The sequence below is a fragment of the Lacerta agilis genome, chromosome 3 (assembly GCF_009819535.1).
Source record: "Lacerta agilis isolate rLacAgi1 chromosome 3, rLacAgi1.pri, whole genome shotgun sequence".
Lineage (NCBI taxonomy): Eukaryota > Metazoa > Chordata > Lepidosauria > Squamata > Lacertidae > Lacerta > Lacerta agilis.
Genome location: NC_046314.1, coordinates 80,816,510 through 80,837,830, shown reverse-complemented (window position 1 = coordinate 80,837,830; position 21,321 = coordinate 80,816,510). Strand labels below are relative to the sequence as shown.

General features: G+C 42.0%; 2 protein-coding genes across 5 annotated transcripts in view; one reads left to right on the top strand and one right to left on the bottom strand.

Annotated features, from left to right (window-relative positions):
• MRPS18A (mitochondrial ribosomal protein S18A) overlaps positions 1–2,114 on the top strand; it is a 30,618-nt gene extending 28,504 nt beyond the window's left edge. The window contains exon 6 of the mRNA XM_033144533.1: positions 1,696–2,114. Coding sequence (XP_033000424.1) covers positions 1,696–1,840 — 145 coding nt within the window. The 3' untranslated portion in view covers positions 1,841–2,114. The remainder of the gene's footprint in view (positions 1–1,695) is intronic.
• Positions 2,115–3,760: 1,646 nt separating this feature from the next.
• Positions 3,761–21,008, bottom strand: RSPH9 (radial spoke head component 9). 4 transcript variants are annotated; one of them, XR_004426272.1, is made up of 6 exons: positions 20,747–20,991; positions 19,019–19,178; positions 18,277–18,406; positions 17,342–17,488; positions 5,530–5,638; positions 4,242–4,387 (listed from the first exon to the last, which is right to left on the bottom strand). XR_004426272.1 is itself a non-coding variant. In XM_033144532.1 (5 exons), exons 1-5 carry the CDS (start codon positions 20,971–20,973, stop codon positions 4,197–4,199), a joined length of 825 nt encoding a protein of 274 aa, XP_033000423.1. In that variant the 5' UTR covers positions 20,974–21,008; the 3' UTR covers positions 3,761–4,196. The 4 variants fall into 4 exon arrangements, 2 of the variants coding, with proteins under 2 accessions (XP_033000423.1, XP_033000422.1); XR_004426273.1 differs by having other exon boundaries at positions 4,250–4,357; XM_033144532.1 differs by lacking the exon at positions 5,530–5,638 and having other exon boundaries at positions 3,761–4,357; positions 20,747–21,008.
• Between the last annotated feature and the right edge of the window lie 313 nt (positions 21,009–21,321).

The following is a 21,321-nucleotide window of genomic DNA, read 5'->3' as shown; positions in this document are numbered from 1 at the left end:
CTTATGTATTTGCAGCCTGAGAATGTGGTAAACCTGCTTGAATGTATTTGGCTTGCCAATCAGGACTAATAAAAGCTAGCCAGAGGGTGGGTCCTGGGAGTGGTAAATGCCTCCTGAGTTGGTATGTCAGGCTCTCTTAAATGGTTGGGCAGGGGCGGTTCCCTGCTTAAGAGGCCCTTTCTGCACCCTGAAGTGTTGGACAACTCACCCAGTTGCTAACAACCCCTTTTGTGGCAGGGTTCTGGAGACTGTGGTGGTGGCTCAGCTTCACACATGCTTGGAGGACACATTTTCTAGACCCATTTCTGTCTGGATTGGATTCAGGGCTGGAATTAGTGCCAAGACTTTTCTTTGTAGCCCTAACTGTTCACCTTTGTTGGGGAAGAGACAAGGGAAGTGCAACCCTGTTGATTCTCTTTGATCTTTCAGCAGCCTTTAATACAATTGACCTCTTGAAACAGCTCTGAGGGTTGGACATTGGAGGCTCAGTATTACAGTGGTAATGTTCCAGGACAATTTCCAGTAGCAATGGGGGACTTCTGTTCTGGGGTCCAGAAATTGGAAAGACAATCTGTTCTGGATAGGGTTACACTCTCCTTGAAAGAGTAGGTGGGGTACTCCTTGATCTGCCTTTATACTTGGAGGCCAGGTGGCTACAATGACTAGGAGTGCCTGCATTCAGCTATATGGCTGACTTGCCAACTGTGTCCATTCGTGGGCAGAGAAAGCATGGCTACAGAAATCCATCCTTTGTTAACCTCCAGATTTGACTATTGCAATATACTTTATGTGGGACTGCCCTTGAAAATGGAGTCTGAAATTGGTGCAGAATGCTGCTTCCAGGGTGTTGACAGACACTGCCGACCAGACTCACATAACATCAGTTTTCGAGCTGCACCTCTTTGTTTTGCAGATTCTGTTTCCAACACTAGCAAATCAAAACGGAATCCTACAAGAGCCTCACTATAGTCTCTTATAGGCATGTGTGAAAATACATTCTCCTGCCAAATTCTTATTCCCAAGCAGAAAGAAAACTTAACCTAGTTTCTTAGGAAAATAGACTTAATTCCTTTGGAGACTCTCTAATGAATCTGGCTTATTATGTAGTTGTCTTGTGCCTGCAGCTTATGACTCTGTAGAGCTTGGGGTCTTCCCAAAAAGATGAAACGGGAAGAATACATTTGAAACTGGCCTTTGATGCAGTCGAAAAAACCTGACATCCAGCTATAGCCAGTCAGAATTGGAACCTGCCAGAGACTTAAGTCTGTATCTGATCTATTTTAAATATTGAAATGGAGAAGAGGGTGAGTGATCATGATTCAGAAACACTGTACATGCCCCAAGCCGGTCTTGTATAACAACAGCTAGTAGGGAAGGGGAACAGGAGCTGCATTTATCCTGTCATAGGCTGCACTGGTCCTTGCCAAAGTCCTTGCTGCTGAGTTAAGCAGCTCTGGGTATGTGCAGCTTCAGTGAGTTGCACCTACTGTCACAACTAAGAGATGCAGCCCACTTGCTCCAAGATGTTCAGTTTCTTTTTGCCAAAAATCCATTAGAATAAGACACCAAGATTGTTGCACTATGCTTCATAGTGCCCCAGCATTCACTCTTGTACAAATGAAACTGAGAACCCCTGGATGTCAGACCTTTTCTCAATTGTGTCACTCATGACCCCTTTTCTGCTTCTCTTCACAGGTACCTTACCCGATACTCTATCAAATCTGTGAAGCCCATTTGGAACAAGGGACACAAGTGGTGCAAGGTTCCCATGCCTATATCGCACCCTATACTCCGTGATAATGTTAATTATGGGTCAAAACCTCTTCGTTTTAACCACTAGGATGGTGTAGAGCTAGTGTTGACAGTAAATTACAACAGTTGTGGCTCAGTATTTGTCAATCCATTACAGGTATTTTTTATGTCTGGTGCTCTGGAAAGAGCCAAATGAACATTTTCCCTCTGGAAACATACAGGAATTTTCAGAAAAGAGGCAACTTAATGGCTAAGTAGAATTGTCATTTAACTGAAAGATAATGCAGTAGATGTTGCTTAAGGATAACAAAACATTATCTTCCTTTATTTAAATCCCAATTAAACTCTTGAGTCGACTCCTAGTTCTGTGTACTGTTTCAGTTCTTTGGGTAGCTTCTACCTCTTGCACGCGTACAATAGAGAAATAATTTGTAACTCGCTGCTCAAGTGGCTTTCCCCCCTTCCATAGTGATGTCCTTAATTGACATCAATAGCTGTTGTCTACTACTGCTCATGATGGTGATGGGAGGAAGACAATTAAAGCAGAATAAAAATCCCATTGTTATGTCCCGTCCCGTCCCCCACAAAACCTACAGGAGTGCATGTGTAAACTTAGGAAGAATATTTATTGCAAAGTAGTTCCCCACAGATGCAGTAAATACACATTCAGCTTCAATCTTCTGATCAGTTATATAGGTCCTTGAGAGAAAGCTTATGATCTTGAGGACAAAAATGAGATTAATATTTGTGAAACCAAAAGGAGATTCTGGGAACAGTACAGCCTGCAACCAGTATAGATAAAATCAAACAACTTTGCTCAGTTGTTATTATTATTATTTATTAATTTTGTATGCCACCTTTCATCTGTAGCCTGTGATCTGCATACTTTTTGTCCTGTAAAATTTTGAATATTTCAAGGTGATGGGGTAGACTGGGGGAGTATTGCTATAGCCAGGTTGCTGGGAAACATGCACAAGGGAGCCTTAAATGGTGGTGGTGGGGGAAAGCCTGGGTAGAAGTGAGGCAACTAGTATCACACAACTGTAGTTGTCACTTCCTCTACAGGCTACCTCAGTTTCTATGCTGGGGAAATGCTCTGGGTCCAAAAAAATGCTTAAGCCTTTCTGCTGCTCAGCTCTAATGCTTGTTTTATTGCAGCCACCATTTTGAGGCACTGGCCAGCAGTCTTTTTTAGATCTACCAGCTCACAGTAATCCCTCCCTACCTGAACCTATTAACCAAAGTCATCAGACACAGCAACATTCCTAAATGAGCCACTGGAGAGAATGGTATTTTTGTAATGGCTTTTTTATACTGCATTGTAGGAAAGCAGTTATCCTGAGCTTCAGGAATAGCTTGTCAAGCAAGAGAATTCTTCTGTAAAGATAGGATTCCGATTACCTGAAGTGAAACCTTCTAGAGAGGACCTGTGCATTCTAAACTTCATTTTCACACACAATTACATCTCAGAAATACACGCAACTTATGGAATCTGTGAATATGTGCAGTCAGCCCAGTATAATGTATAATTAAAGCAAAAATAATGTCCATAAAGTATCAAGTTCTGAAGTACTGTACACGAAGAATGACTGTACTACAGCCTGGTTTTGTTGGTGCAATTGGAAAAGTGATTTGTGTTTAGAAAGTGTGCATAATTAAAGGAAATATTGGAGTCCAGAGCAAATAGTCAAACCAGAAATCACTCGTGTGGCCTACTAGACTTGTAGACTATGCATAACCATCTGTAACACTTTATACCACAAAACAATTTCATTTTCTGTGTTTACATAGCTCATGTGCCTGGATAGCAAACCGACAATTAGGATTTCTGATTTCCTAATCCTAGGAGGTCTCTTATTTCTAGTTCCTTTGTAAAGTGCCTGACTGTAATGGAGACAGAATATGAGCCCTGCAGGGAATGAGTACATATGGCAATTTATCAAGAGGTGTTTACTGATTATTTATTTTATTTATATGCTGCTTTTCCACAATGAGCTGTACCCAAAGCAGCTCAGCAAACATTCAAAAACATCAAAACATTGAAAATACAAACATACAGATTACAGAAAATGTTAGTAAATTCAAATGACAAAAATCAACAATTCAACAAATGCAGAATAAATCAGTATTACCAAAATAAACAAACTCTGCCAAATCAATGTTTAAGTACATAAATACAAAGTAAAACAAAAGTGAACCAACAATGTTTCTGGTACTGGTCTTGCTGCACTCTAAGGAGACTGACTTATAATTTAGAGGGAAGGAGTAGATGATAAACAGCTGGCTTACAGGCTAGATGACACACTGCTGATCTACTTAATATTTTAAAATATGGTCTCACTAACATTATTTCATGCTGATTTATTAAAGCAAAAATACATACCCAGTTTCAAATACAAAATTAGTGCAAGGCATCTCTTCCGTTTTCAGCCTCGTGCTGTTATTCATAGCATGAAGGGCAGGTCCAGGTTCTTCTCTGCGTTGCCAAAGTAGATGTAGCCATGTTGTTTAGTATTGGGGACATGGTAGAATGTGAGTCCAGGCCAGAGCAAACTTCGTAGTATTACCACTCTGCCTCCCCTCTCAAATTGGATGCTCCAGGACCCTGCATAAGAATAGGATGCTGGATTTCATCCTAACTGACGAAAACAGCTTTTTTGCGATAAGGCAGACTAGGATCATATGTGTTCAGTGAACACTGGCACTAGAACAAGCTTGACTTAGCTGTAGTACACACTACTGTATTCTTGGCTCAGTTAATCACACAAGTAAACAGACCAATGTAATTGTGTATTACCCCCTCATGTAGCTGCTACCTTTGTATGTGAAGAGTGTTAACTCTAGCATGAGGTCCCAGGTCCATAAAATAACAAGCAAATAATGCTAGTAAGATCCAGTTATCATACGATAACCTTTTTATCATTAAGTCCTGAGGCTGAAGACGTAAGAAAGGTCTGCTAATGAGCGACATTCAGCTTCTCTATTTTATCAGCATAGGTAAGTAACCTATCTAGATGACTTATTTTGCAATTCTAGGATTGTGTGCTCTGCCTTTTCATTCCAAGACTTGCCGTGATCTCTCTTAGTAAGACGTAGTTGGATACAACCTAGAGTCTTCTCCAGCCTTACCTAGGGATGTCTGATTGAAGGCAGGACTGTCTGCATGCACAGCAGGTTACCACTGAGCTAAGGCCATTCCCATAATATCAGGAAGGTGTACAGTAATCTAGATTTATTCCAAAGAGAAGCTCCAAAAGGACAAGCATTGCACCTTACAGGCTATTTGATTTCTTGTGGCAAAAGCCTTCATTCAGGGCCAACCACCAGCAGCATGAGGTGCACATTGGCTTAATAATAATAATAATTTATTTGTACCCTGCCCATCTGACTGGGTTGCCCCAGCCACTCTGGGCAGCTTCCAGCATGTATAAAAACACAGTAAAAATTAATAAATCAATAAATGAAAGTTTCTACATGCAAAGTTGTTGATACTCAAAACTATGTGCAGCTCCAGTCAGATTGATAATACCAAATTGTTTAGGAAATGGGAGCCAATAGCTGTTCATTTTCCCTCAGCTCCATCGATAGGTGTGAGCCCCAGCTACTGCATGAGGCATTTTAGGGGCAGTGACTAAGCATGCAGCTCTTCATCCAGTTTTTGTGTGTGTGTGCGTGTTCTCCACCTGAAGCAAGACTACATGTGGGCTAGCTACTCCAAATGTCAATAGCCAACATAAGTCATAAACTGCACAGACCAACTGAAATCAATGCACCTACTATGTTTTGATTTGGGACTTGAGAGATTATTATCCTGAGGCTAAACTGCAACTGTGGGACACATTCTCCAATTGCCTGTATCAGGAAGGAAATTTGGCCAATGGACAAGCTAAGGAAAAGAAAGCAAGAGGAAAGTGAGTGACAGAGAAACTTAACAGAGCTTCCAGCTCGGAAGTAGTTTATATAAGAGTTAATTTTCCTTGGGAGTCTTAATTTGCCTCCACCCCTGAAGGAAGTGTGCACTGGGGCAGTAAAGGGATTAGCTTCAATATTAATTATGCTTTGGTGCTGCTGAGAAGGTTAAGAGACAATGTAAAAATGAACTTTCTACTACAATCGGCTGCTCAATGGCTTGCTGAGTATTTCAGTTCCTGAAATGACAGCCTGAGAAGCAAGAGTATTAAAACAGATTTGGTTCCATGAGGCTACAAGATGTTTGGGTGAGACAGTAACCTAAAACCATCAAAATACTGCAATGAAAGGAAAAAGACTCACAGATGATAATCCTCATTTGATGACTGAGCTAATTCAGAAAAGCTGCTTGTCAGCTTTGGCAAATGCTTGATGCTACATGTAGTTCATGTAGCAAAAGAAATGTTCAGGAAGCAAGAAGACTGAAAGGTGTGTTAGCTACATACATTATCTCAGCTTAGCTTTAGGATAAATATCAGAGACACTCGGAAGAGCAGCAATGGGCAGGGGTGCTCTCCTTTTCTGAAGGCCAAGTTGATGCATCTTCTCCAGCACAACCCCAGCCAGCAAGCCATATTTTCCTATATTGATTTCCTTGACACACTTTCCTTGGGACATCCTCTTTGGGACTGCCATTAAAGGCCATTCAGAAATTGCAGCTGTTGCACAAAGCAGCTGCCTTTCCAACAAGAGGACTGCGTAAAAGAGCACTGCTTTTCCCCTTGTTACCTGCCAATCAAACTTCAGACCCACCACAACGTCCCAATTCTCCTGTTTTGAGCAGCCGAATTGAGACTCTGCCTATCCCAAATGAGTCACTCTCTGCGCACGCCACCATTTTAGTTGTAATCAACATATTGCTTCACACAATTGAGACAGAGGCGAAATTGGGAACATTTGTGCTACGTTCTCAGTTCTATAAAATTTCTTCCATGAAGAGATCAGGCTGTGAATTAAGGTGCAATTTGTTCACGGAACCTCTTACCTATTTTGTTACACAAAATTACATAGCAAAACACAAAGTTGGGGTGCTAAAAACACTAAATGCCTTAATTCAATTCAACTCTTGGAAGACAATGAATTTTTTAGTTCTTGTCTGTTTGTTATTTTGCAAGGCAGGATTATTGCTTTTAATACAGAATTGTAATAACCATTCATCTGACCACCATTGGTGACCAGGAATTTCACAGAGGCAAATGCATGGAATTTTTTCAAGGCAAGTGATCAGGCTGATGAAGCAGGGTCCCTGCTTCGCCAGCCCGGTCAGCTTCTGCACAAGTATCATTGAATCGGCTCTGTCTGTGCCTGCTATTTGGGGCCAAGATACGCTCCAGCAAATGGAGACAGAAGCTGGAGTTGGCTCCAATTGCCCTTTCCTGTGAAAAAGAAAAGGAGCCCTTTCCTATGAGGATCTCTAGTAAAGGAGCAGGGGAGAAAATGGACAGACCATAATGATGGGGAGTAGGGGAGGAAGTATAGCAGCTGCTGTGCATCCTCTAGCCTGCTAGTTATTATTTTTTACTTGCTTTTTATTCACAAGAGGACATTAGTAAAAAAGGGGGGGCAGGTAAAAAAACAACCCTGCAGTGTAGTACAGTAAATGACTAGGGGTTTAGTAGCATGGCTGTTCTAACCGAATACTTGGGAGAGCTATCTGATGGCCTATAAGAAATTTAATACTTAACTTTCTTATCCTATAAGAAAATTAAGTATTAGATTCAAAATTATGTTCCGTTACATACAGTAGAATCTCAAGTACCTTTTATGGTATGTACAACAGAAACTCATACCCTAGGATGTAACAGAATTGTCAACTAATGCTACATAATTTATCTTGTTCTCATAATGAGTTAACAAAAAAAATAAACATGATTGAGAGCATGTTTTTGCAGGATTAAGCCCCACTGCATTCAGTGAGGTTTACTCCCTAGTATGTTTAGGATTGGGCTTAATCAGGAGGAAGCCTCACTGAACACAATGGGGCTTACTTCCAAATACACATTTGTAAGATTGTACTGCATTTCCAGTGAAACCAAAGGGACAAGTGAATTGCAACTTTCAAAAAGACAATCACAATTTAGCTGGATAATGACCAAAATTAATGCTTTCTTTATTTCCTGTAGCCGCACAACTTTTATTTTAAATAAGCACATAAATGTTATCTATGGTTGAAGGGGATACTTTTCTTGCCTCTGTTGTCAGTATCCCTGTCAGAAAATTTGGTGGGCAGAGCTCAGCACGTAGCAGCAAGCACAAGACACCAACTGAGGCAGTGAACAAGGAGGTGTGGCTCCAACAGTATTTCAGCAGCAGTGAAGATGACATTCACTAAGGATCAGAGATCCGGCATACGGCACGTTCATGAGAAAAGCTTTGCACAGTTACTGTGTTATTTTTTCAAATAACTATAAACCCCATAATTTGCTTTTTAAGCTGCACCCGCCAGAACTAGCTTAAGCCAAATACTGTCTGGACTTGGGGGGGGGGGAATTGCCTGTCAGGTCTGTGTGGGAGGAAAGAGCCTGGGAAAAATATCCTTTGGATGAAGATCTGGAGCTTCCTATTCCCCCTCTGGAGCAGGCTGCAACCTTCACCCTGCCAAATACGGGTGGGAATGCTGAGGAGGAGCTTAACCATTTTCCAAACAAGACACTGCTCCGAAAGTTTGTCTGCTCAACCAGCCACTGACTCCTCGATAGCCCTCTGTCAACTGCCAGGACCCTAGTGCCTGTTTTAAACGTCAACCTCCCTCCCCTCGGCTTCTGCTTTCTCTCCAACCTGCCACTGTATCCAATCTCATCCCCCATGTCTGTCTGGGCTCTGACTTGGGCCCTCTACGATATGCAGGCAATGGAGACGCTTGATCTACTAACTGTAAAATGAGAGGCCCTTAAAACAACAGAGAGCTGATCCACTTCAAATCTACTCTTCCATAACACTCCTGTTTTGGATGTATTTCAAAGAACGGGGGTGGGGATGGGAAAAAGCAGTTTTCAATGTTGGTAAAAGCTGCCTGTTCCAAAAGGTTGCATTAGGGAAACAAAAACAGTGACACCTTTATTATATCTAGGTGATACTATTCACAAAGCATCGTATGGCTATGGCTGTGTTCACATACACCCCTTTCTGCTCCTTGTTCTGCTAAAACAACTGCAACAGAATTAACTACTTCACTTCTCTCGCATCCATATATACAGTTGCACTTTGATTTTTACCAACTCCCATTTCCCCCAACTTGTTCTTGCAACATTAAACATTAGGTAAGCATTTAACATGAGTTTGGCCAAACTGCGAGAAGCAGTGAAGGATAGGCGTGCCTGGCGTGCTCTGGTCCATGGGGTCACGAAGAGTCGGACACGACTGAACGACTGAACAACAACAAGCATTTTGACTTGCCAGATGGAATTATCCCCTTTGCTCCCCCTGTGCAGTTCTGAGGGTTCTTCCAACTACCACCAACCCACTCTTTTGTCCCCACAAGAAGGGGATCCATCGCTTTCCCTTCTGAGGGTACCTCCAAACTATCACTGTTTTGTGGGAGGGATTCAGAGGTATACCAGAACTTTAGGTTTGAACAGTTAGAGTGTGTGAAAGTTATTTGCCCTAGCACAACTAATCCACTTTACAAAACTAATGAGACTTTTTGTGGTTTGAAAAGTGATTTGGGGGGATGCACTGAGAAGTTTGGGATAAACGAATGACTGACAGGATGGAGAAGATCCCAATTTGAATCCCTGGCATCTCCAGGCACAGCTGGGACTGTCCCTCACCTGAAACCACAGAGACCAGCTATGAGTCAGTGTAGACCAGGGTTTACCAAACTTGGGTCTCCATCTGTTTTTGGACTACAACTCCATCATCCGTAGCTAGCAGGGCCAGTGGTCAGGGATGATGGGGACTGTAGTCCAAAAACAGCTGGAGATCCAAGTTTGTGAAACCTGGTGTAGATAGTAGGCCTACTGTGGAAAATAGACTCAGTGTAAGATGGCTTCTTGTGTTCCTCACACCCATGGGCTGAATGCAGCCTTCCAGTCCTCTTTATTCAGCCCTCCAGCAGTTGCTTGCCTACTCAAAGCCCCATCCCTCTGCAAGTGCTTATGCCTGTTCTTGAACTGTGGTGATGCATCTTGCTTCCTGGATGAAGGAGGGAGGGGTACATATACAAGCCATTCACACGTGGCCCTCAGGCTGAAAATGGTTTCCCACCTTGGTTAAGGCAAATCAGTTATCCCAACTGTGGACACTGCAGAAAACTGGTTAGTTTAAAGTTAGAAGTTGCAACTTCTGTTACCTTCTGGCATGCAAGAGGAGAAGGGAGCACACAGCTCAAGGCTTGCCGCAGCTCATGGGAGTTATAAGAAACCATGGTTTCCCATTACATCTGAATCAGACATATGATAGATTTTGTTGAGATGAGTATGGATAGAATTGTACAAATTCAGTATTTATTAAGAAAGGAATATTTTTTAAAACAAAAACAGCAATTCTGGTAGGAGGAAGTGCACATGTATGGGAAACATATAAAGATTAGTTCCAGAACTACAGGGATCAAAACTGAAATGAGATGAAATGTGACAAGAGTGCTGGGGCAGAAGCACCTTAATTGGCCACACTCCAAAAAAAGCTGGGGCAGGAGGCAAACCTGAACAAGGGCAATTAGTCCTCCAACTAATAATTCAACACACACAGCAGGGAGAAGGATGTGGATTGAGAACCTTTTCCCACAACAAGGGGAAAGAGGTGCCCTAGGTCAACGTGGGTAGGCTTTTGATGGGAATTTCATTACAGCTTATCCGGTATGTATCATGTACATAAACTTGACCCCAACCTCTCCTTTCTCACCATCAGAAATAAAAAAGGAGGGGCAGGGTGGTGTTATGGCAGCCCCGTCCAGAAAGCATAGACCTGTGCTCATAAGATGGCTCCTTCTTTTATTTCCTTTACATCATGCCAGAGTACATGATTAATTTTTATTATTTATTTCAGATTTATAGAATGACTTACTCCAACGCATTTACTTTCATCCTGTTAAGTAGATTATTATTTTTCCTACTTTGTGGATAGAAACTGAAAGCAAGGCCACCCATTGAGTCCATGGCTGCACTTTGATTTGAAACAAGGTCTTCCATGTCTACATCTAAAAATTACCCAATGAGTCACACTGAAGCTCTCTTTTGCATTACAGTTCTCCATGTACTCATGTCTTATCTCTCATCTCAGCTTTCCAATCTAGTAACAGTGATCTCTGTCAGGTACTATTGCAATAGAATAATACATTGCTGATTTCAATGCCAAAACAACTTGCAAATGTGCTAGATATAAACTGAAATTCTCATGCTGACCTCAAAGACTAAGGCACACATGTTCCTTGGTGAGATCATGCTCTGTTTGCTTGTTGCCATAGGTCATTGCATACTGTACAAATAAGAGGGACATGTCTGAAACAGACATACAATGTGCAAATTAAGCTACCAATTCATAAATAGCATACAAAGCATGACAAAAATAAATTTTTAAAACCTCATGACAGCTTCCAAAGGCTTCTCTTACTTAGTTGTTCAAATTAGCGAATCTCCTTTACAATCCACTGGCAGTTTATTGTCTGCACTTATTTTTTGTTGCAGTTTCAAATGATGCAACTTGGTAACATTTGTATTTGGATTCAAAACCACTATATCCTGTATTGACGATGGCATGCATTGGGACACATGGTAGGATAACAATTTAATTCTGGGATAGGCATCATGCTCTGACAGTGACATTGAAAAATTCTTCCAACATTTACACAAATTGTGCAGGGTCAGATTGGCAGACTCTGCATCAGGTAATTAAAAAAAAAAGTTCTTCAGCATGCAAAAAGAGCACTGGCAGTTCTGAGGATGACCATCACTGAGATCTCAACATCTGGCTCAACTATAAGTGTTCTTCATCACAAATATTAAGAACAGCCAAGGAGAAATTACTTTATAAAAGTCATTCAGTGGGTATTCAGAAATATTCAAACCATCTACACACAAAATGGAGCACACAGGTAGCTGGGAGCTATGAGACAGTGAATCCCTAATGTCAACTTTAAAAAGGATTAGCTATTAAAACAAAGAGGGACCTTTGTATCCTTATTTCTCAGGTTGCATGAAAATTTCACTGTCATGCTTTGGAGCTCTTTTTGCATACAGTTCATTCATAAAGAAGACCTCTACATTTACCTTTCCTCCCCTCATTTACAAAGGGAAGCTGGGATATGTCTCCTTTCCCAAAGCAACCTCCACCAGATAGTTGCAGATAGAGCTTTACAAAGTCTGGCTATGCTAAATTTTCTCCTGGTTTCCTAAAAATGGCCTCTTGCGGTAGGGTTTTACTTTCATTAAGGCTCATCAGTCCCTAGAACAAGATTTAGACCATAGCTGATTTACGTAATAAATATAACCTGGTTCTGTCTCAAAGCTTCAGCAGCTTTTAACACAGAATCAAGACTCAAGAGGCCTATAACAAAACTGAAAAAAAGATATGAAGCAGGAACTAAGTCACATATTGAAATATTTTCTCCCTTTCAAAAAAGTAAAATTAAAAGCCTATAAGTACATGCCCTGGAATGACACTACAAACTCTCAACTCCCCTGTCCTTGTTTGCTCTGGGACAGTAAAACCACCTCAGAAACAATGAACAGTGTCCTTCAGGAGGAGTAGCCAAGATTTCTTGATAAACCAGACCCCTGAAGTACTTGACAGTTTGAACCCAAAAACCCAGTATTATAGTTTATTACATACAGAAGCAAAGCTCAAGAGATATAGCCATAGTTCCAATAATTTGGGCAAATTGTGGGTGGTCAGAAAGTCAAAAGCAGCAATTCTAACTGGCTCTTGTTCATGTTACAATTGTCTCATAAGGATCAGTTCCAAAGAAAAGGTCCCACCTTGAGGGAACACCCTATGATCAGTGTAGGAGTAGCAACATCAGACTCCAAAAGTGTCAATACAGACACACATTCTTGGCACGAACAGGCCTAGTGTGTGGCCTTTGATAGGGAAAATCATGGGAGACCCTGAGCTGAACACACATAAGATGCTGGTACTAAGAGAAAGCAATATAGCCTCCTGAAAGTTGTGCGAACTCTAGCAGGGCTGATAGTCTCCTCTCCATATCCACAGTTCAAGAGGTCAGCATATACCACACACAGTCTGGTTTCTCTGTCTTCACTTCACTAAAGAGTCCAAAATTTTCTCATATTACTTGATCAGGGTTTCTGATCTTCCTACTGAGGCTGACCCCACAGTGTCCCCTACTGGAAGGTGACTGGTACAGCAGCCCAATGCTAAAATAGTATTAACATACAAGCAAATGACCTGCTAACTTGGCCATTTGACCAGATCAACTTATCCACACAGTCTGGAGAATTGTTTATCCTCCAGAAGGTTATGCATATACTTCAGCAACTCGTTTCACTGCATAGCTGCTTCCTGGATTGTTCTACCATGTTGCATAAGCTCCAAAGGCTGCACTGCTGTCATCTTTTGAACCCGCAAGTTCTCAAAACTGCCCTTCCCCACTGAAGAACAGACTAGAGAAGCACCACCAGACTCCTTCTTTGTAACATCATTTTCTCTCCGACACCATTACTTCCCCCTCTCATCCATTATAAACTTCTTAGTTTGGATTTCAGAAAAGCAGCTTGAAAGGTCTTGTCCCCATGTGGCTCTTGGCAGGCTGCGAGGTAAAGTGCTCTGGCTCAGAGTTTTCACAAGGCTGTGGAGGTGCTGCTTAGTGTTAAGCTATGAAAGAGGAGGGCTCAGGTCACATCTGTGAAACGTTAGCAGGGAGAGGAGGCTGGGGGAAAGTAGGTGGCCAGCACAGCATAGCACTTTGTTGGGTTTTGCAAGGCCACTTGGGAGATAGGCAGCCATTTGTCTTCAAACCACCTCCACCACACACCGATAACAGGCTGCCTTGCAGTCTGCTTGCTGGCGAGGGGCTGTAAAAAAAAAAAAAAAAACCCTACAGACTCCGGCTTCTTGAATAGTTGGAGACAGAGCTTGATAGGGGATTAATCACTTCAGGGGGAGCGGGGGACTGTGAAAGGGAATAAATTAGTTGTGCTAATGCCTGGATATAAAACAGGTTCATGTCTCTTAGCTTCAATCCTCCCAGCACCTGGGGCTTTTGCATCTATTAAAGCACTAACATAAAGCCTGGAGGATTTTCTCCAAGCACTTGCACAAAGAGGCCCCATCGCCCAATACTAATGCCCCATTAAATGCTGTACCGATAAAGTTCAACCCTACAAAGGAAACCAGTGTTGGATAGTTCTGATATAGATAGTTCTCAGAAGCAGTGAAGGAAGTATAATATAATATTGTATAATACGACATAATAGTAACTCCTGGAAATGAGACACAATGAGCACCATCATCAGTTATTTGGAAGTTGGAAGAAGTTGGGGCTCTGGCTTGTGATATACATTTCATAGATGTGGTGTATTATAGTCATTATGTGCTATATTTCTGTTCTCTTCATCTTAAATACCCATAAAAGTGTGAGAGCCAATTAGGGACCAATTCAAGAATCACACAACTCAACGTAATTTCTATAAATGGAAGATTGAAAGCCCAAGATTAAAATCAGATCTTTATTCTAGAATCGGACAAAAGCAACAGGTCAGTAATATATACCACACAAAACTAGAGCAACTGCTTAGGCTCAGATTAAGTGATCTCCTGTATCTAAAAAAAATAAGATTTATAGCAAGCCTGTTTGTTAAAACCTCTTCTAGTATTTCAGAGTTCATAGCTCTATTGTGAGGCATGCCTTACGCATTTTCACAGACATATGAGTGACTATCCCATTGTCACTTGCTTCAAAGTCCTCTCTTTTGCAGCTGTTTCTAATGTCATACCTATACTTTCCTGTCACTTCTGCAGAGTTAGCATGAGCAGATTTTTTTGTATTTTTACTGGCATTGTGATTTTGGGGGGATATTTTCATGCATTTATGTGGAATTTATTTAGACATTTCTGTATTTGGATGCCACCTTGTGTTACAAATTTATAAAACTCTTTAGCAGGATGAATAACTGCTGTTCTGAATGCAGTCATGCAGATCACAGCACAAATATTCTCCCTCTCTCATTCCAGCTTCCCATTCTGAAATTCTGTACAATTATTCATCAAATTCAGCAATTCCCAAACATTTTGTGATAGAAACCCCTTGGAAGCCGTATCAAATTTATAGCATTTGCTGACAAGTGCTATTGCTACTTTCTGGCACAAGTGCTATTGCTACTTTCTGGCACAGGAATGGAAAAGCTCATTCACCATTCACAAACATTGCTATTTATATAAAATATTGAATCTCTAGAAGCCGTTTACTTTGCAGCCTCCATGTTGGTTCCCCATGTCATGGAACCACGAAGTTTGATAAGCACTTATGCACCGCCAAAATAAAGGTGGCACCATAGATTTGCATATAGCAATTCAGAAGTATGATGCAGATTTAGAAAAATTTCAAATAAAAATACATAGAATCATAGAATCATAGAGTTGGAAGAGACCACAAGGGCCATCCAGTCCAACCCCCTGCCAAGCAGGAAACACCATCAAAGCATTCCTGACAGATGGCTGTCAAGCCTCCACTTAAAGACCTCCAAAGAAGGAGACTCCACCACACTCCTTGGCAGCAAATTCCACTGTCGAACAGCTCTTACTGTCAGGAGGTTCTTCCTAATGTTTAGGACCTCTCACCAGAGCAGAGAGCAAGACTGTGACCAGGTAACCTGTCTGCATGCTCAGTCTACTGAATGCAGATGAGCAACTTCAAAGACCCTGCTGTCTCCTCTTAAAGCTCTTTATCTTTATTCAGGACATGTACTTTACAACCCTACAAACAGAGGACTACACTCTGTAAAGTAGGACACATGGCCACCCTACTGATAGGAAGGAGCCATGCCACATGCTACTCTGCTCACGAAGTAAAGGTAACAGATTAGTGAATTTGAAAAGCAAAGTGGCTGTGAGAAGTTCACTAATACTGGCCATAAAGGTGGGGGGGCATTAAATACAAAAACTAACTCATGTAATTTTTGTTGTTCCCTTTTGACTTCTTGTTTGAAATAATGGATGAGCACAAACACTGTTAGCCCCTAACTACAGTAACAAAATCAGCAAAGATTTTTATGTGAAAGATATAAAAATTCATGAAAAAAGGTTCTAAGCTACAAACCAAATCCTAGTCTGAGCACCACAGACTCGAAAGCACCCTTTTCTACACAATCTCTGCTGGAAGTATTTAATGAGTAGCTAGAGGTGAAGGAGATGCATTGGATACACAACATGGAATAGTTCCATGAGCAGTGTGGAATGGACTCTGGAGAAGAGATTTAGAGGATGAGAACTCAAGAACAGCATACTGTATATAGGACGCAAAAGAAATGTGTGAAAATGGGAGAGGTAATAATGTTTGTGTTGATGAGGGGTTAGCAAACTTCAGAAGGGCTGACATGTTCGATTTTCACATAATAAAGGGTCAAATTTGTACAAAAGAGCAATCTGTATTCAGTTCTGGTAGTTTTGTTATGTTTATAAGGAAGCAAAAAGTATTTTAAGGAGGGAGCTGTAAGAACAGCATAAATGAGAAAACAGTAAGAGCAACATTAATTGTTTTCATTGCGCTTAGGGGCTGATATTCACATTTAATAATGAGTGTATGAACACATTCCTCCATTTCCTAAACTGTTACATTTTCTCCTGCCAAGGTAACAGATTTATCAAAGAAAAGTTTGAACTTAGACTGCCCAGGATACAAGGTTAGAGTTAACAAGACCCCATTAGATAAGAGGCACTATTGGGTGGAAATGGTCTTGCAAAATACTTCAAACCACATAAAAATGTCCCTATCTCTATGATAGCCTTATCTTGCCCACAAGGACACTGGCTGCTGCAAGCCCCTTTTAATGAAGAGAAAACACAGAAAGTTCAAGCAGAACAGGGTGCTGACACAAGACACAGACAAAGCTACCCAGTGAAAGGATGCAACAGCTCATTTTGTTTTTATGTGTTTTATCCTGCCACTGGAAAGGTTGGTATATCTGAAGAACCAGACCATGCACAAATTATATGTATCATGTTTTGTTATGAGAAATAATGTAGCACGTTAGCTTTGGGGCAGCCTTTGCTATTTGGTGTGCCTAATCTGATTTTATTTGGTTTTAGCAGCTCTGCTTATGGGGCTCACGCTTTTGTGTGTGTGTGTGTGTGCTTTATGGCTGTATTTAGATTGTTCTCCACTTTGAAAATTAATGTATTGAAAGGAAGACCATACATCTTTTTTTTATGCACACACACCAACAAGAGTGGAAACTGTGAGCTCAGCTTAGTAATGAAAAAGCTACATGGCCTTAGGTAAATTGCCATCATGGTCAGAGTCCTTCCCGCAGTCTACAATATGGGAATTGTAGACCTACAAACCTGCAGTGGATTGAAACAAGAGTTCTCTAAGCACTAAAAAGCTCCATATAAATGCTAATTATTATTAGTACACAGTGAAAAAGTAGATAGCACTTCTTAAGTGGGTATGAAAGCTTCACAACACTATTTTCATTTTGCATTTGGAATGCCTCATCTTCCCTACCTTTAGGAATATCATGTTCAAGTGAATCCAGGAAGTCAATGGCAGGGTCCAGGTCAGCTTTCTCCAGGAGAGTTTTGTTCTTCAAATTTACAGGCTCAGTGAAATGGAAATAGGAGCTTAATTTTTTAGCCTCCACCAAAGACAGACCTGTTGGGTTAATAAGAACGTTGCCATATTTCAATTTACTAGAAGCTCACTATCTAATAGACTTATGAAGTATCTAAATGAACCCACAGAAGTAGATAGAGAGGCCTCTAGAAATAGGTAGTCTTGCAGTACCATGGAAAATCAATTACTTTTATGCAGTCCACTTTGAACCAGCAGTTGCTCAAGGGAAATATATTGGTAGCTGCTGCAATCTAAACTGAGCCCTGAAATCAAAGGAAGCATTCTTCAAACCAGCACCATAACCAAAAGCACTACAGGATCAAGAGATAGGTAGCTCCAAAATCAAAGTCATTCCAGATAGGCCTATGTTGTCAAATGTACAAGGCTTGTCATACATCTACTATAATTAAGGTCCTCCACATGAGGGACAGGATGCTTTACATTGTCATGCATAGTAACATTTCCCCACATGACCAGCAAGACTCAAGAGTGTGACTGCAAAAAATGAACTGAAATATTGTTTTTCCTACTTTAGTGCTGTCGTTGCCCCAAGAAGGAACAAATAATAGTTCTGGTTGTGCATCCATGGGCGTAGCCAGGATTTGGGGGCGGAGGCAGGACTTGGTTAGGGAGGGCAGAACTGAAGTGATTGGTCAGTTAGTTATGTATTTCTATTGTTTTAATTTATGCCCATGTGTGCATCCCCTTATTTCCTCTCAGCTCACTGTAGCAGCAGAGACCCTTGCCACCAAGTCAAACATGGAAGAAATAACTGTTTGTGGCTACCGTTGTGTTCAAAGACACAGTTATGACTTACATGAACTTACCGTCAAAGTTTCTGTTTTCATGCACAGGTCCCAGTGGTGACTTTATATAGGCACCCCGTGGAACAATACCCACTGCTTTATCTATCTGATCTATTGCAGATACAAGACGGACTTCTTCCTTGATCAAGTTCTTTAGAAAAAAGCAAACATTAAGAAAAGTCGCCTTAGTTTTACATACTAGAATGAGAACTGGAACAGAATCATGCACCTACAACCTTAAAATATATATTGCCTTCATCTATCATAGGAGAAACATATGCCAAAACATTTATTTTCATTACATGGCAGTGGGGCAGTTTTTTATAAACACACACACAAACACACCTGCACTCAGCTTCATACAGATATCACTCAGGCATATAAAGAAAAGATACAAAAGAGCTAATTCCTATGTTCCAAGGTTAGAGCAGGCTTCCTCACACTCGGCCCTCCAGATGTTTTTGGCCTACAACTCCCATGATCCCTAGCTAGCAGGACCAGTGGTCAGGGATGATGGGAACTGTAGTATCAAATCTCTGGTACCTAATTTTTAAAAATTCCAAATATTAAATTCCTACACTAGTAAAAAAAATGAAGCAACACAAAATGTTAGTAGTCCTATGTCATAATTATATCATATTGCTCTGCATTCCTAGAAAACTAGGACAAATGTTTTACTTCAAAAAAGCACAAGTGCAAATTGTGAAAAAAAATATTGTGAGCATTAGGTGATGGGATCCCAAGGGTGCTGCAATGTACTCACTGTTGCTTCCTCTTCATATGGTCTCTCACCTTCTTCTTTCTTCTCATAGTGTTCATATTCATAGGATGGGTCCCCTTGGAAACGTCCCTTTAGCACTGAAGTCATTGCAGTAAATTCCTCATTATTAGGTGGCAGAAGGCTCCAGTCCACACAATTCAAGCTGTCATCCACACATACATAATAAAAGGGTAAAGCATATTTTTATTGGTAAAAAAAACCCTTATGTTTTCAGACATTTGGAGGTCTACTGAAAGATCTCACAGAAACAAGCAAGAGAACAGGTGGCAAGCAGGCAGGAGAAAAAATAACTGCCCCCTCATGGCACCACAATGTGTGGAGGAGTGGGGAAGCCACTTGAGATAGGTAGGAGGAAAGGCAGAATGGCTTCTAAATCTGAGGGCCAAACTAAAACAGATAGTAGCAAACTCATAAAGGATCAGGTCAGAATTCCTACCAAGCTAGGGTGCTATATAAAGCAGGGACATGCAGGAGACGGAATATGAACCTCTCCCTGAATATGCCCGTTGCCTTGCAAAACAACTTTTAAAAACAAAAACAAAAACAAAAAGCTTCTTCGTGTTGTAGCTCCATGCCCCAAAGTGGCCACTGCCAGTAAGAAAATGGCTTTAAATAGTGACTAAGACTACAATCCAGTACAAACGTACCTGGAAGTATGACACACTGAACTCAATGAGACTAGTTTCTAAATAGGAATGTACTGTCAAGGAACTGAGCTGTGAAGTTCATGGGTCACCTCTTGCCTATGCCATTAACTCACTAGATGGCCTTAGGCAAGTCACTCTTTCAGCCTCAGTCGCCCCTGTCTGCAATATGGAGATAATGGATAATGCCTGCAAAGTGCTCTCAAAAGTGATCCACAAGTGTTAACTTTCATTTAGAGTTTAACTTGCCCTATCTGCCTATGTTGCCATTTAAAATTAACCTCACTCCCTCTCTCTCACACATTTTTATAAGGCATCAGGAGGATGTTGCTTCTATCTAGATATTACTATCCCCTCGCAACCTGAATTCTGTCCCATTGACTTGAACTTAATGTTTTGACTGGATTTTTAAAAGTGGCTGTGATTAACTAAGGCTCGCCATTAGAATCACAGAATTATAGAGTTGGACCACGAGGACCATCTAGTCCAACCTCTTGCAATGCAGCGAATCTTTCACCCAATGTGGGGTTTGAACCAATGACTGTGAGATTAGGTTACAGGTGGGTAGCCGTGTTGGTCTGCCATAGTCAAAACAAAATCGAAAATTCTTTCTAGTAGCACCTTAGAGACCAACTGAGTTTGTTCCTGGTATGAGCTTTCGTGTGCATGCACACTTCTTCAGATACCAATTATCTGAAGAAGTGTGCATGCACACGAAAGCTCATACCAGGAACAAACTCAGTTGGTCTCTAAGGTGCTACTAGAAAGAATTTTCGATTTTGTTGTGAGATTAGGGTTTCTAGCCTGGTGCTGCGCTGCTGGGAAAAGCTTGACCTGCCTAAAAGTCTGACAGCTGACCGTTTTGGGGCATCTCGCAAACCTTCTCAGAAAACAGCGCACATGTGCAAACCTCTACCTGGGAAGCAGCTATTAAAAGCACAGGAGTAAAGGGGAGACAGGGACGGACAACCTGCTGGAGCCATGTCTGCCCCCTCCCTCCCCGCTATTTCTCCTGCCCTATTTCACCGCAGTCCAAGGCCCATCTTCTGTGAGCCCAGCTGCCCACCTGTAGAGGCGGCTTCTGGTCCCCGCCCTGTCGGGCCCCACGCCCTCGGCGATGTAGTAGGCTCCTCGGATGCCTTGGATGCGGCCCCACAGGCGGACTTGCTCGAAGCGGTAGTCCCGGCGCACCAGCAGCAGCGAGTTCCGCAGAGCCGCTCGCTTCTCCGGGCTCAGGCACACGCCGCTGCCCGCCACCAGGTCCAGCGCGTAGGGCAGCGTCTCAGCATCCATGGCCGCGCCGGGCTTGGGAAGGGGGGACCAGAGAACGCAGGCCCGGACGCTTGCGTCCCGTTGCCGGGCAACCGTCTCCAAGGCGCCGCGTTGCACGTGAGGTCGGAGGTCGGCCTCGGCCCCCTCTCGGCGTTCGAAGGCAGCTTCTCATCTTTCCCCGCCCGGCCCCCCTCGGCTGCTCCCCCGCCCAAAGCCCTAGAAACGGGGCCTGCAATGGAAGCTGAAGCTGTTGCTATGCTTCCCCGCTTCGACTTGGCGTCCTCCCCTTTAACAGTAGCGCAGCGGGCAAAAGTTCAACAGGCGCAGCTTTTCCGATCTCGCCGCTGCGACGCCGGGATGCCAGGAAGC